The 15,800-nt window shown below is 39.6% G+C and overlaps 1 protein-coding gene across 1 annotated transcript in view; it reads left to right on the top strand.

The window, feature by feature from the left end:
• The first annotated feature begins 4,360 nt into the window (after positions 1–4,360).
• MPHOSPH8 (M-phase phosphoprotein 8) overlaps positions 4,361–15,800 on the top strand; it is a 61,095-nt gene continuing 49,655 nt past the window's right edge. The window contains exons 1-2 of the mRNA XM_043992478.1: positions 4,361–4,650; positions 10,374–10,529. Coding sequence (XP_043848413.1) covers positions 4,429–4,650; positions 10,374–10,529 — 378 coding nt within the window. The 5' untranslated portion in view covers positions 4,361–4,428. The remainder of the gene's footprint in view (positions 4,651–10,373; positions 10,530–15,800) is intronic.

Raw genomic sequence — 15,800 nt, 5'->3', positions numbered from 1 at the left:
CCTGTTCCACTCCTCCTTATCTTGGGCCTAGAGCACTGAGTAATCAAATGATACCAATAAGAAACATCTTATGTAAATTGCTTTTGATCTGTGGATTACATATACATTTGATCTTCCCTCCTAGAATGAGATTTGGAGTAGTGGAAAGCAAGCTAGTTCTTGAGTTAGAAAGTCAGTGATCCCTGTGTACCTTGTGATACCCTGTGTACCCTGTGTCCCTTGGTTCAAATGGCCATTTGTATGGGATTCTCTCCTCATTTGAGGAGATTGATTACCCAATGCCCTGCACCTGTGTTAGGGTTAAGCTGAGTTGGTTAGAGCTAGAGGGAAGAGAGATCTGGGCTTTTCTGGATTACAGCTTCAACAGAGAAGAAATACCATTTCGATCTCTCCAAGTCCACAAAGGGAAAGACTCTGGGAAGAAGCTGACATGTAGAACTAGAGACTTCAAGGACTTTCCTCTTGGGTGAGATCTGGGAGTTTTTCTTTCGGTTGAGTTATCTCAATTCCAAAGGGAGACCTCATTCATTCTTTGTATTGTCAGGTATATATTCTCCTATGTATGCTTTCACTGAATTCTGTTTTGCTATTGGCATAGATAAATGGGTTTGCTTGCTGTTTGCTATGTGTGTTCACTGTGGAACTGTCATTTGATAGGGAGTAAAATCCTGTATATATAGCTTGGATGCCCTCCTTTCTTCTTAAAGAATAGCAATTAGAAACTTAGCTTGAATCTAAAAATTGCTTTTCCTAGGTTAACAACCAATTAACATTTATTATGCACCAACTATGTGCTAGGCACTGTGCCTGACCCTTGAGGAGCTTGCAATCCAATGGCAGAGACAACAAACAAATATATACAAATCAACCTATATACAGGATAAATAAATTAAGAGACGGAAGACATCAGAATTAAGAGGAATTGGGGAAAGCTTTCTGTAGAAGGTGGAGTTATAGTTGGGACTTAAGATAAATCAGGGAGGTCAGTAGGCAGAGGAGAGGAGAATGTTTAAGCATAAGGGACAGCCAGAGAAAATGTCTGGAGTCAAGAGATGGAATATCTGATTCATGTAACAGCAATGAGGGTGGTGTCACAAGATCAAAGAGAACATGGCAAGGGAATAAGTTATAAGAAGACTAAAAGGTCAGGGGGGGATAGGCTGTGAAGGGCTTTGAATGCCAAATAGAGCATTTTGTATTTGATCTTGGAGGCAATAGGGAGCCACTGGAGCTTATTGAATTGGGGGGTAGGGGAACAGAGGTTGAGTGCTATGATCAGACCTTCTTTAAGAAAATCACTTTGGTGGCTGAACAGAGGATGGATGGGAGTAGGGAGAGACTGGAGGCAGGCTGACCTTCCAGCAGGCTATCATGCTAATGCAGGCCTGAGGTGGTGAGGGCCTGCACCAGAAGGGTAGCAGTATCAGAGAACACAAGGGGGAATATTCAAGAGATATTGCAAAGGTGAAATCAACATGTCTTGGAAACAGCTTTAAATATCAGGGGATGAGAGAGAGTGAGAAGTCCAGGATGATTCCTAGGTTGTGAGCCTAAGGGACTGGGAGGATACTGTTGCCCTATCAAGTACTAGGGAAGGGCAGCTAGATAACAAAGTGGATAGAGTGCCAGGTCCTGGGAGTCAGGATGACTTATCTTCCTGAGTTCAAATCTGGCCTCGTACACGTACTAGCTGTGTGATTCTGGGCAAGTCACTTAACTGTTTGCCTCAGTTTCCTCATTTTTTTTTTGTTTTTGGTGAGGCAATTGGGGTTAAGTGACTTGCCCAGGGTCACACAGCTAGTAAGTGTTAAGTGTCTAAGGCCAGATTTGAACTCAGGTCCTCCTGACTCCAGGGCTGGTGCTCTATCCACTGCGCCACCTAGTTGCCCCCAGTTCTCAGCTTTAAAAAAAAATGAGGAAGAAGAAATGATGACAAAGGAAATGGCAAACCACTCCAGTATCTTTGCCAAGAAAACCTCAATGGGGGCATGAAGAATCACACATGACTAAACAACAAGAAGGTGAGAAAGGTTTAGGGAGAATGATAATGATTTGTGTTTTGGATATATTAAGATGTCTGAAAGGCAGTTGGAGATGGCAGATTGAAAGTCAGCAGAGTTTGGGGCAGAATAGGTAGATTTGAGAATCAAAAGCATAGAGATGGTAATTAAATTCATGAGTGCTAATGAAATCAACCAAAATAAGGAAGCTGAGACATACCCTCTCTCTGAGAGGAGAGTGACCAACCTCTGGTCCTGGCCTACTGCTTTTCCTTCTTGGCAGGAATCAAGCAAATCCTTGCAAAAAGGTAAAGAGAGAAGATGCTAAAGATGTCTATTCTTGTCACCCTTCCAGCCATTTGCAGAGACCCTAGTTAATCCAAAAATCCTTTTAAGGATACCAGAAAACCCTGCAGTAGGGGTGAGATGAAACATACTTTGTCTTTCAGGCAGTGGGGCCAGGATAAAGGTTAATCAGTGTTGCACTGGTAGGAATCCCTTAACTCCCTTCACCTGTTTCCTCATCTTGCCAAGGAGAAGCTTGAAATAGATGACTTCTAAGGTAACTTCCAGCTCTAAATCTAATATTCTAAGTTATTTAAGCATTGGAACTATGCTTCAGATGCCTTGCACCCTCCTCAGTGATCTAGCACCCAGTATTTCTTCACTTCAACTTTATTAGATCAGTAGTTTCATCGGATTCTTTTTGCCTCTATTTGTATTTCCCAAACTTAGCACAGTGCTGGCCATCTTAGTAAGGCCTTAATAATTTCTCTAAAGCCTTTCCTAATGCTTCCTAATAGTTTCCCTCTATTATGCCAGTGTATTCTACATACATACATCTTGTTTGTATGTAGTTTTCATGTTCTTTCTCCCATTAGACTGTAAGCTCCTTAAGAGCAAGGACTCTTGCTTTCCTTGTATTCCCAGAGCATAGCCCATAGTGACTGGCAACATAACAGGCATTTAATAAAATATTTATTGACTGACTGCACTTAAGTTATTTGAGCTGGGCCATTAATGGCAACACACTACTGATACTTCCTAGGTACACAATAAATACTTGTTGAATCTAATCTTCTAGCCCCTATCACTCTGCCTATTCTCAATTAAAATACTGCTACCATTTTTAAAAGGCTTAGCCAAGTGAAATAAGGAAAAAAACCAACAACTTCCCAACCACCTTTCCCCCACTATTGATGACCACTGGACAATATCATCATTTACATGATTTATCTTAGTAATTTTTTTCACTTGTGGGAAATGAATATCAACTGTAATGATTCACCCAAAGCTATTCCTGATCTCGTTGACAGGTTCTACTTTTGGCCCTGGTTATATTCTCTGCAATAGTCAAGGGGGTCGTGCTTTTCGGGTCACCTTGCTGCTTTAAGAATTTAGGGAAGGGTGTTGGGATCAAGGGACTAAAGAGTTTGAAGTGGACAAAACTTAAAGTGCCTAAGAAGGATGACCTCAATTAGAAAGGATGATGAAATATTTTAAATATCCTGGGTGAACCACAGAGAAGCGCTAACATAGGTAGAAGACTGCAACTCCTGGGAGTGAAGACAAGAGTGGGGGTTGGGAGGAAGTGGCCATCCAGAAGGCAGGCCGGGAAAAAGGGACGTGATCTCGGTGGCCCTAGCTAAGGAGGCCACACCCCCGAACTGTCCACCACACCCCTTTATCCTAACGGCCTTCTAAGACTGGTGAAGAGTTAGCCCCGCCCCATAACCCTGAGCAAGACCTCCCCTCCAGCCCCTCCCAGCTGTGACGACAACGCAGCAGCCCCGCCCCTCCTGTCAGCTCCGCCTCCTCTCGCTTCCCAGGGTCCTAAGCAGGGCCTATCAACCTTCAAGACACATTCTAATACCCACCCACTGAGCTCCTCTCTTTTACCCCCAAAACGACCCATCTTCGGCTCACCCCCTTTCATTGAAAAATTCCCACTGGAGCCCTAGCCTCTTTCCTAGAGAAAGCCTCACTTCTTCCTCTCCCTCCACCTTTCCTCTTAAAAGAGCTCCAGGCTCGGTTTCCTCTCTCCTGCTGTTTAGCCCCACTGTCCTCCCCTCCCCCCCCCTCCTCCTCCTCCTCCTCCTCCTCCTCCTCCTCCTCCTCCTCTTCTCTTCGTCTCTCCTCCGCCCAGTCGGCCATCAACCCCTCCCGCTTTCCCCATGTGGTCCCGTGACTCCGCCTTCCTCTCCGGAGTTTCGCAGTCAGACCCGCCCCCGTTTCCATCAGCGTGCACGATGATTGGCTCCGGCGAATCGCCTCCTCCTGAGCGGCAGAGTCGCTCCCATTGGTGCCCGGTCGCTATGGCGTGGCTCGGCCGTCAAAGCCAATTGGTGACGGCCGCTGCCCCGCGAGATACCCCGGAGAGGCGTGTGTCGCAGCCACTTTTCCTCTGTTGGTTTGAAATTCCTACATCATGGCGGCGGCGACTGGCGCGGGCGGGGGCGCTGTCAGTGCCGCGGCCGTGGCTTCGGGTTCGGATAGCTGTAGCGAGGATGCGTCGGGGGGAGTAGGGGAAGAAGCGGGAGGCCTGGAAAAGGAGGATGTCATGCGGGCGGCCGAGGCCGTGGGGGAGAGCGAGGAAGACGAAGAGGATGTGTTCGAGGTGGAGAAGATCCTGGACGTGAAGACCGAGGCGGTGAGTAAGGGAGACCCCGGAGTCTGCGGGACCCACACCGCGGGCCCGCCCTCCTCCTCAGAGGCGGTGGGTCAGGCCGAGTTCTCTCCCCTTGAAGGGCCCGGGAAAGGAGCTGGCCCTTGCTCCCAAACCCTTGGGCTGCCCCGGGGGTGGGAATAGCAGCTGCTGGGCCTCGACCCTCCTCCCTGCCCCCCCCCCCCCCGCCAGGGCCCGGTCTCCCAGGGGTGGGGACGGCGCTCCCCCGGCTCAGGCCGGGGGGAGTCTAGCCAGCCCGGCCTCCTTTCACCCCCTGCCTCTGCTGGGAGCTTCCTGTGTCTTGTCGACGCCCATCTCTGCCCACCCTGTCGTCCTAGGAAGCCCACCTTGCAGGGGCTGACGTTGGCATAGCCCTGTCTAGGCTTTGGGCCGTGGAAACGGGGAAATTGCTAGAGTGGCCAGAGCTGGGATAGCGCCGATGGGCCTCTTCTCTGTGTGCTTAGCCTCTAGACAGAGGTGAGTGTCCAGCAGAGGGCTGAGGTCATTTCTGGCATGGGCATTCGACTGAGCTCCTTGAGAACTGGGATTATTCCCTTTGCCTGGAGTGAGGGAGGGGTGCTCTGTATCCCCTGGCCTAAGCACCGTGCACGGCGCATAATCGGAGCTTAATAAAATGCTAATTGACTGACTGTCGAGGGTTCACGTGAGCCAGTGAAATGGGAATGGGGTCTGCTGAGGAGAGAGATTTCTGCAAGGGAGCATTGGTTTAGGCAGTCAGAAATGATAAAGAGGCAGTGAGTGAGAAGCCACTGGAGCTTTGGCAGGTATGGGGTGGGAAAGGTGATATTTTAAAAAAGCTTGAAGATCTTTTCACTTGCTGAGTGGAATAGATTGGAAATAGGAATTCAGGTGAGGAGTCTAATGGTGGTGGTGGGTTTGGGGATTAGTATAGTTAAGATGTGAAATATTTAGGGCCTGGATGAGGACTTCGGCTGAATGTTAAGAATGGCACTGAGTATAGGAAGATGATGATAGGAGTACTTGCCTATAGGCTGGAATGGATTGGGGCCTTGGTAAACATTTTGAGGAAGGTACAGAGGGTTGAAGGTATAAAGCAAAAGTCCGTATGAATGAATTATTATTAAATGGAAGAACAGAATCTTTATCTTTAGTTTGAAATGATAGGATACCCATAGCCAGTTGTGATCATCTCTCCTCTCCCCATCCCTCCAATTCTTATGGGAGTTTTCTAAACACTCATTTAATTCTATTATACACTGCTTTGTGTGGCTCTCTTTCTTGATTGCCTTGGCTCTAGTGAACTGTTTTGAACCTCTTCATATTCTCTGTGCATATATATAGTACTTTGGATATAGGAGATAGACAATAAATATTTGCTGATAAAATTGATCTGTATTACAGAAAATACAGGAATTTGCTCAATATTTATATATTTCTGTTCCTACTTACACACTAATGCCTAAAACCTTGAGATTAGCAAAGTATGGTGAAAAATCCAGTGATGTAGATTATTATTATCACCCCTACTTTATAAGTGTGGAAACAGGCTCATAAAGGTTGCAGCATGCCTGTGGTAACATAGCTAATACATATTGGAGGGAATACTTGAGCCTAGGTCTTCATAATTCTCAACCTTATCACTACTGCATATTGCCCCATCAGTCAGCCCTCTATTTGTTGGAGTAATAATAGTAGGCCACATTTATATACTGCTTTAAAAGAAAGAGAAATATTAGGCCCTCTTCAAGAATATAACTTATTTAATGAACCATCATTTAGTAAGAGACTTAATAGAAAATAAATTCGTGGTTTCCATTTTATTATAATTTCTTCTTACTCTTCTTTTAAGGCAGATGGAAGATAGATTGGGGAGGTAGAATTGACAGAACTTTACATTGCCAGGGGAAAGAGAGGGGGAAAAAAGGTGGATGTCTATCTGAGGAGCCTGGGACCAAGAGAGGGTTGGTCTCATCGATAGAAGTTTGGAAGGTAGAACCTCATAGTGTTTTTAAAGTCCAGATATAGAGATATTTCATTCAAAAAGCTATGTGGATCTGAAGTATCACACCCATACAAATTTTACTAACAAAATATTCACTGCCCTGAGTTTTCAGTCTCTTCAAAGTAACTTCGTATACGTTTGACTGCATTTCACCTTCTTGAATAAATGAAATCTGACAAAAAACAAAACAAGTTTAAAGACTAATTACATTCTATTAGACTCACTATAGAATTTGTTTTAATGTTTTTGGGGTACATAGTTTAAACTACAGTATATTAGATTCTAAAGTTTTAGTGAGACTTTATCAAATTTCTATTGGGTCAGTTATAGAATAGAGGAAAGAACATTCATTCCTCGGATTTGGAGATGGAGGACTCAAGTTTAAATTCCATCTCTGCAACTTAATAGTTAATGTGACACTTAAATTCTTTAAACCTCATCTTTAAATTAGGGACAACGTTACTAGAATCAATGTATGTGTTATACTTTGTAAAGTATAAAGTGCTATGCAAATGTCAATTTGTTATACTACTGAATTTAAAGTATGTTAGCTTGATAAAATAGTGTAATTTTTCTTATTTGATTGTTGGGATTTGGTTTAAAAGCATATTGGAAGTTGCTTGTAATAAATCTAAGAAAAAGGTATTTAGCATATAACATAGTTGATCTTGGTCTGAAGTGTATGACTTCAGGTCTCGATGTATCAGGGAATATATGCAATTTTGTATGCAAGAGTATAGAATTATTTTGTTTTTTTAAACTTACCTGATAAGTATAAAATAAAATTTTTAAAAATCTTTGACTTAACTGTTGGGCTTACTTCCTTATTATTGAACATTGCTCCACTTAAATGTTATTTTAAACCTACAAAGCAAGCTGCTAACAGAGTTAGCCTTGGCTTTAGTGATATGAAATGTAGGACATGAGAAAGTAACTTGAATACAATTTATATGTGGGAGTTGAGTTGCTGGGTGTTTAGTATTCCTAACGTAGTTGTCATGATTTTTATTTTTATTTTTTCGTTATCCCTTTGTCTGTAAACCTAATATTGCCCGAATAAATTGCTTCCCTCTCCCCACTATTATTTGTTAGAGTTCTAAATAAGACAAGAAAATTAAATAAAAAAAGAAACACTGTCAAAGAGGAAACAGAATTATCTTTTTTTGCAAGTGATATGATGGTTTACTTAGAAAACCCCAGAGAATCCATCAGAGAAACTAATGAGGGGCAGCTAGGTGGTGCAGTGGATAGAGCACCGGTCCTGGAGTCAGGAGTACCTGAGTTCAAATCCCGCCTCAGACACTTAACACTTAATAGCTGTGTGACCCTGGGCAAGTCACTTAACCCCAATTGCCTCACTAAAAAAAAAAAAAGAAACTAATGAGAAGAGCTGCAGTAGAGTTGCAGGATGCAAAATCACAGAAATTGGTAGTATCTGTACTAACAAAACCCAAGTTAATAGGATTATGTATTTTTGCATTGATTAGTTAAGTGTGCTTAGAAGGTATTTACAATTTTCTGCTTGTTTTGTCCAGCTTTGAGTACCTTTGCAGCTTATTGATCAGTGTTTTAGAAGATCCTGAATTAGTAGAATCACAAAAATCATAATACACTACAGTACTTTGACATTTTAATGCCAGTAAAGCATTAGATGCAGTGTAGCACCGTGGATTCAGTGCTGAACTTGAAGTCAGGGTGTTCTGGGTTCAGATTCTGCTTTTGACATTTAATGGCTTCACAACTCTGAGCTAATTACTGAACATCTGTGTTCCTCAAATAATTCTGTAGGAATTAGTTATTGCTTCTCTAGTCCATTTCCTGCTTCTGGTAGAAGGAATTCCCATATTGGGAGTTTTCTCAGATGTTTCTTAGAGTATTCCTTTAAAGCATCAGTATAATAAAAATGATCATTGAAATTTATATATCATTTTAAAGTTTACTGAGCTTTTTATGTATATTATTTCATTAAAGACTCAACAACTCTGTGATAATGATACCATCTATTTTACAAATGAGGAAACTGAAGCTAAGAGAGGTTAAGGACTTCCCTATGGACATACAGATGTTTGGAATGGAAGCTTATCAGATGGTTGAGAGGAGAAGAGGGAAGAAATGTTAACTGAAATATGTCCAAATCTCAGCTCGGAAGCCAAATGTAGAATATTTTAGGGGACAAGGAAGAAGGTAGAAGAAGAGAAACCTGAGGGAGGGAGTAGGAAGGAAATGAAAAGATAATAGCAAGTCTTATATTTATAATTAGATTATAAACCTCAAGTCAAACAACATCTTTGGCTGCCTAGTTATGAAATTTGGGTCTAACACCAAGTTCATCAAAAATATATTAAAATGTATACAAATGTGTGTGTGTATGTGTTTCTAAGAAGTTTAGTAACTTAATTGCATTCATATGATTAAGTGGTATAGCCAGTCCTTGAATTTAGGTTCTTTGATTCCAAGTCAGTATTCCTCTATTACTTCAAGTAATTGGTTTGTTTATGCCTGTAAAATATTAACTTTATTTTGTTAATTTGAAGAAGCAAGTTTGTTTGATGTTTTTTTAAGGGTGAAAACCTCATAGAAGTTAACAATATACAATTCAAGAAAAAGATCTGTAGGGGCAGCTAGGTGGAGCAGTGGATAGAGTGCTAGTCCTGGATTCAGGAGGACCTGAGTTCAAATTGGGTATCAGACACTTGAAACTTACTAGTTGTGTGAACCTGGGCAAGTCACTTAATCCTCATTGTCCCACCTCCCTTCCCCCCCCCCCAAAAAAAAAAGAAAGAAAAGAAAAAGATCCATTACACTCTTTGTACTTAAACCACTGGTTTCAAGATATTAACAAGTTTTGTACCCCTGTTTCACAGGTTAATTTGGACCAGCAATATTTTGGAGCTTAAAGAAATATCCTCCATGATGTTAGTAACTATGATTTACCTAAACTTTATATCTATCCCCATGGCCTAGGACATTGATTTGCACATGTAGGGTGCTTAATAAGTGTTTGTTGATTAGAAATAATATATTAGTGCTAATTAGTGTTATTAGTATTAAAGTCATAAATTCCAGAGGACAGTAAAGAAGGGACCACAAAGAATGATATGGTATATTTTGATGGAGGAGACATGGGAAAAAATAAGAGTGTAATAGAAAGTCTTTGGTAGGGAGAGGGAAAGGTAGGGCATACCATTCCAGGGGTAGTGGTTAGCCACTAGTTGGTTAGAACCCTGGATAGTAAGGTGAGGCTATTATAAGGAAGGGGACATAGCATGTTGAAATAGAGAAACCTTACTCTGGCCATGGTGCCAGAGTGAGGTGTGATCCCTGGTTTGGTTCATACATGGCTCTTTTCTCTCATGAGAGAAATGAACTTCATTAGCTACATATAAGATTGTGATAAGAGTTTAGGATGTCCAGGACTTTTTTCCCCATTTCCCCTCACTTCTCATGTTTCCCTCTTTCCTCTCAATAGATTATGAGTTAGTAAACAGTTACTACCATGGAAATTTTCTCCTTGAATGATATGTAGCATGTGGAATTACACTATTCAGAATATACTATGAAATGTTGTTTTAGGTGGTGTGTAGAATTAAAAACTTCCATTTAGAAACAGAATTCAAGTCACCTTTTGTCATATATCAAGCAATTATAACTTGGCGGGTGATTTTATTACGGAATAATGAGCAAATAACCTTGGTTTTTACAGGTTTTTTATTTCTCATTGCAGGGTAAAATTCTTTACAAAGTTAGATGGAAAGGATACACTTCTGATGATGATACTTGGGAGCCAGAAGTTCATCTTGAGGACTGCAAAGAAGTTCTTCTTGAATTTAGGAAAAAAATTTTTGATAACAAAACTAAACCTGTTAAGAAGGATATACAGGTATTACATTTCTTTGTTGTGCTTTGTTTGTATCCTCTGTGCTTTTCCTTATAGCTGTCTATTATTTCTAACTAATAGCTACTTACCAGAAAACTCTACAAGAAAACTTTTGTCAGAATTATATATTATATAGCCATTTAAAAATTATCCAGATAATGATTTGCCCTAGATGATACCTTGTCTTCTAATTCCTCCTTAACCTTTTGGCCATTCCATTGCTTTTCAGCATCATGAAATGAAGAGAAAATTCGAATGAATAAATTTCACTGTTAGCAGATTTAGGAGAAGAGAGTAATGTTGAAACTGAAGTCTAAGGTTCACTTCTTTGAATTTGTTGTACTTGTAATCCCTATTGCTATGAAATTGAGTTGTCTATTTATTTGCTTCATGTGAGAAAGTACTACCTATTCACAATTATTGTTCAGTGTGAATATTTTAGCTTTTGTTTACAACTTTAAATATAACTTTTTGTAAAAACAAAAAAAAAGTTCACATTTTTTGTCTTTTGGGTCAGAGATAGGGACATTTTGATCGTTTCAATAACGACATTTTCCCCACCAGTCTTTTGTTTTTTTTCCTAATTTCTCTTGTCTCACCCAGTCACTGATTTCTTTTTGCATTGTTATTGTTTTCAGGGAGTCCATTACTTGAGCAATATTTGCTATTTTTTCTTTTAAGCTATTTATTCCAATTATTTCATCAAGATCTTTTATTTAAAATAGCTCTCCCTTCATTTCTGCTGGGTATTTATGTAGTCCTGGTGGAAAGTCCATTTTTTTTCCTTTGACTCTCTGCTTACCATAATTATGCAGTTACTTCTTTTGAGGGAAATATATAGATTTGCATACTTTTGATACATGATGTTTTCTTGGATTTTCTTGACTATCCATCTGTAGTTGCTGAATTTTGGCTTTATTCTGGGACCAGGCTTGACCTTCTGTTGCACTTTTTCTTGAGGGAGTAGTCTTCCCTGTTTGCTTTCACCTTGAGTCCTTGTATTAATTTCTATCTCCTGCAGTTCAAATTCTGCCATGAGCTTTGAGGTTCAGAATACTGGATCTTCAAGGGCTCCTGACATGTTAGGACCTCAGATTGGGGACCTCAGAGCCCTTGGGCCTGGTGTTTCATTCAGTTTTGCTATTCTGTGCCAATTAGTACCCACTGCTGCTCCCTATAACTTCAAAGGTCCTCACTCCAGGGCTTTTTGAACCCTTTGGGGCTTTCTCAGGACTGCTCTTCATTCTTACTGCCTTTAGATGCAAAGCCTTGTTGCTCATACATATCCCTGGCCAGTTTCTTGGAGAGACTATTTTTAGGTGGCATTGGCTTTGCTGGAAGTTCCCTTTTCTTTTGCCTGCGGACATCTGACTGACCTTTTGTACTTTTCTTGGGTGAAAGAAGTCACTATAGTTTCCTATTCTTGAACATTATTCATCTGGTACAAATTGCAGGGTTTTGCTGGGGATTATTTGCTGGGGTATTATGAGGGAGTTGGGCAATCTGCCTCTGATTCAGGCTGTCATTTTGACCAGAAGTTCTGATTTACAATTCTTGCAGGACTTCCAGGAGAATTTGGTAATGAAGTGGGGGTGGGGGTGGGGTGTAGGATTGGAAGTATTGATTTAGGAGATATTTATGTCAGTCGCAGTCACCTATCTTTTTTTTTTTTTTTTTGCTAGTTTATTGCTTTTCCAAATTTATCCTTAAAATGCTGGGCAGTGATTTTATTTAATTGAGTCTCTTGCCAAGCTTTCTGCAAATTTGTTTTTCCCTCTACTGTTTCTTGCTGAATTATGAAGTTATGTTGCTCATTCTTTTCTACTCTCATTTTCCTTTAGATCAATAAATAACATTATACTCTAAGCCATTCTTAAATTGTTGCTCCAAAATATCTACTTGGCAGTAAGGAGGTCAAGTTTTTGTTGGCTGAGGCAGTTTGTAGAATCCTTTGATCTCATTGAAGGAATTGATTTAGCAGTTAAACTTCTTAATAATGTGCTAATAGTCTTTGTCAATATCTGTTCTTTTTTACTTTTCTTATTTTTTCCAAATCAAATCAAAGTTGACTCAACTGCTTGCTTTATCTCCTCATTTTTATATTCTTGGTTGGTACTGGTTTTGATCTTTGTTTTAATAAGTAATTAGTCTTTATAGAAATAGCTTATTTGGAAATGCTCCCACATTAGTAACTATTAATTTCCTGTCAGCTAAAATATAATCAGTTTTATTTTATGATATTATTTGAATTGAACTATTAGAAGTCCCAGAAAGAGAATATTATAACATCATCTCATATATAACCTTGTCCCACCAAATATAACCCTCTAGAGATGAGTATTCTCAAGACACAAAAAATAAAGCTTCTGTTCCAAGGCTGCAAATTGCATGCGTGATCACTATTAATCATCTCACAAAGTAAATTCTTGGTCATTGGGCAATATAGGTTGAAAAGAATGTGGACAACTCAGGATACATCCCATTACCATCATTTGAAAAGCAATTTTGAGTTCGTGTTCTTCTTATATTGGATCAGTATCATCACTGTTGAATATGTATGTTATGGCAACAATGAGTTGGTATTACAGAATGTACCTACTGAATTTATACTTGACTTAACAAGAGGGTTGAGTGACTGAGAATTTGATCAGAAGATTAGCTAGGGGTACTGTGATCTAGACATTAAAATTCTGAGAATTACACAATGTTAATGAGGATTTCAATTGTAATATTGGGGGGCAGTGTTTGTTTGTTTTTTAAGTTTTGAGTTCCAAATTCTGTCCCTTCTTCCTTCCCTCCCCCTGAAGTGGTAAGGAATGAGATATAGGCTATACATGTCATTTTGTATAAGAAACTTAAGAAAAAAATGAAAAACAGCATACTTCAGTTTGTGTTCAGTGAACATCAGTTCTTTCTTTGGAGGTGGAGAGTATGCTTCATCATTAGTCCTTTGGGATTGTCTTAGATTATTGTATTGCTGAGAATAGTTAAGTCATTCACAGTTCTTCATCAAACAATATGGCTGTCTCTTATGTACAACATTCTCCTGGTTCTGCTCACTTCGCTGTACATCAGTTCATCTAAGTCTTTTCTGAAATCATCCTACTTGTCATTTCTTATGGCACAATAATATTCCATTACAATCATATACCTCAGCTTGTTTAGCCATTCCCCAATTGATGGGCATCCCTTTGATTTCCAATTCTTAGCCACCACAAAAAGAACTGCTATAAATATTTTTGTACAAATAGGTCTTTTTACTCTTTTTTTGGGATGTCTTTGAGATATAAACCTAGTAGTGGTATTGCTGGGTCAAAGGGTATGCAGTTTAATAGCCCTTTGGGCATAGTTCCAAATTGCTCTCCAGAATGGTTGGACTAGTTCACAACTACACCAACTACACCAATTAGCATCCCAGTTTTCCCACATCTCCTTCAACTCCAACATTTTCCTTTGTTCTTATATTAGCCACTCTGATAGGTGTGAGGTGATACCTCAGAGCTGTTTTAATTTTCATTTCTCTGATAGTGATTTAGAGCATTTTTTTCATATGATTATAGATAGCTTTGATTTCTTTATCTGAAAAGTGCCTGTTCATATCCTTTGACTCAATTCTCTATATATCATCAGAGATACTTGCTGCAAAAATTCTTTCCCAGTTTTTTGCTTCCTTTATAACCTTGGTAATATTGGTTTTGTTTGTGGGAAAATTTTTTAATTTTATATAATCAAAATTGTCTATTTTACATTTTGTAATGCTCTGTATATTTTTTGGGGGTCCTAAATTCTTCCCCTCTCCATAAATCTGACAAAATATTCTATGCCCTCCTACTTGTGGTATCACACTTTACATGTAAATCTTGTACCCATTTTGACCTTATTTTAGTATGTGGTGTGAGATGTTGGTCTATACCTAGTTTATGCCATACTGTTTTCCAGTTTTCCCAGTAGTTTTTGTCAAATAATGAGTTTTTGTTCCAAAAACTTGGATCATTGGGGTTATCATATACTAGATTACTATAGTCATTTAGAATAGTGTAATTCTGGGGCAGCTAGGTGGCACAATGGATAGAGCACTGGCCCTGGAGTCAGGAGGACCTGAGTTCAAATCCAGCCTCAGACACTTAACACTTACTAGCTGTGTGACCCTAGGCAAGTCACTTAACTCCAACTGCCTCACCAAAAAACAAAAACAAAAAACCATTAGAATAGTGTAATTCCTATCTATTATGTTCCACTGATCCACCACTCACCATTTCTCAGCCAGTACCAGATTATTTTGATAATTATTGCTTTGTAATACAGTTGTGAGATCTGGTACTACTAGACTACTTTCTTTCATATTTTTTTATTGATACCCTTGATATTCTTGAGCTTTTCTTCTTCCGGATGAATTTTATTTGTTTTGTTTGTTTTTGGTTTTTTGGGGGGCAATGAGGGTTAAGTGACTTGCCTAAGGGTCACACTGCTAGTAAGTGTCAAGTGTTTGAGGCCGGTTTGAAATCAGGTCCTCCTGAATCCAGGGCTGGTGCTTTATGCACTGTGCCACCTAGATGCCCCACCAGTTGAATTTTGTTGTTATTTTTTCTTAGCTTTATAATATTTTTTGGTAGTTTGATTGGTATGGCACTAAATAAATAGATTAATTTAGGGTAGGGTAGTCATTTTTATTATATTTTTATTATATTGTCTTCGCCTACCCATATTAATATTCAGTTTTGGTAATTAAGGAATATAGTTTCCTTTGTTAACCATATTTGTTTTACCCTTTGCAGTCCAAAGATAAAATTCTCCTTGGCAGAGAATATAAGACTAGTTTTACTTTTTTGTTTCCTGTAATCATCATCCTATTTTTCCCAAGCAGAGTTCCTGATGCTTCTTTGATCTACTTCTTTACCTCAATATAACAACAACAAAAAAACAACCAATCACCCAAACCCCAACCTTTTTTGTCCATTCCTTCTTAGCCTCAGTTCATTATGTGCTTTAGTACAAGTTACACTGTTCTTTTCTAAAAAATATACGTTTAATAATATCTTTTTTTACTTCACCAAATTATCTTTCCTCATCCATCTCCCCTCCCTGAGAGCCATCCCATATAACAATATTATTTAAAGAAAAAAAGAGAAGAGGGAAAAAATGAGCAAAACTGATTGACACTTTGGAAAAATCTGAAAATGTGTAATGTACCATGCCCACGTCCCTCCCACCCCTTCAGAGAAGTAGGGAGGAGGCTTCCTCTTGTATATTTTCCTTGGAGCTGTGCTTGTTTTT

Source organism: Dromiciops gliroides, chromosome 3 (assembly GCF_019393635.1).
Source record: "Dromiciops gliroides isolate mDroGli1 chromosome 3, mDroGli1.pri, whole genome shotgun sequence".
Classification (NCBI taxonomy): Eukaryota; Metazoa; Chordata; class Mammalia; order Microbiotheria; family Microbiotheriidae; genus Dromiciops; species Dromiciops gliroides.
Note: the sequence above shows the minus strand (reverse complement) of the source record. Positions and strands in the feature narration are given on the sequence as shown.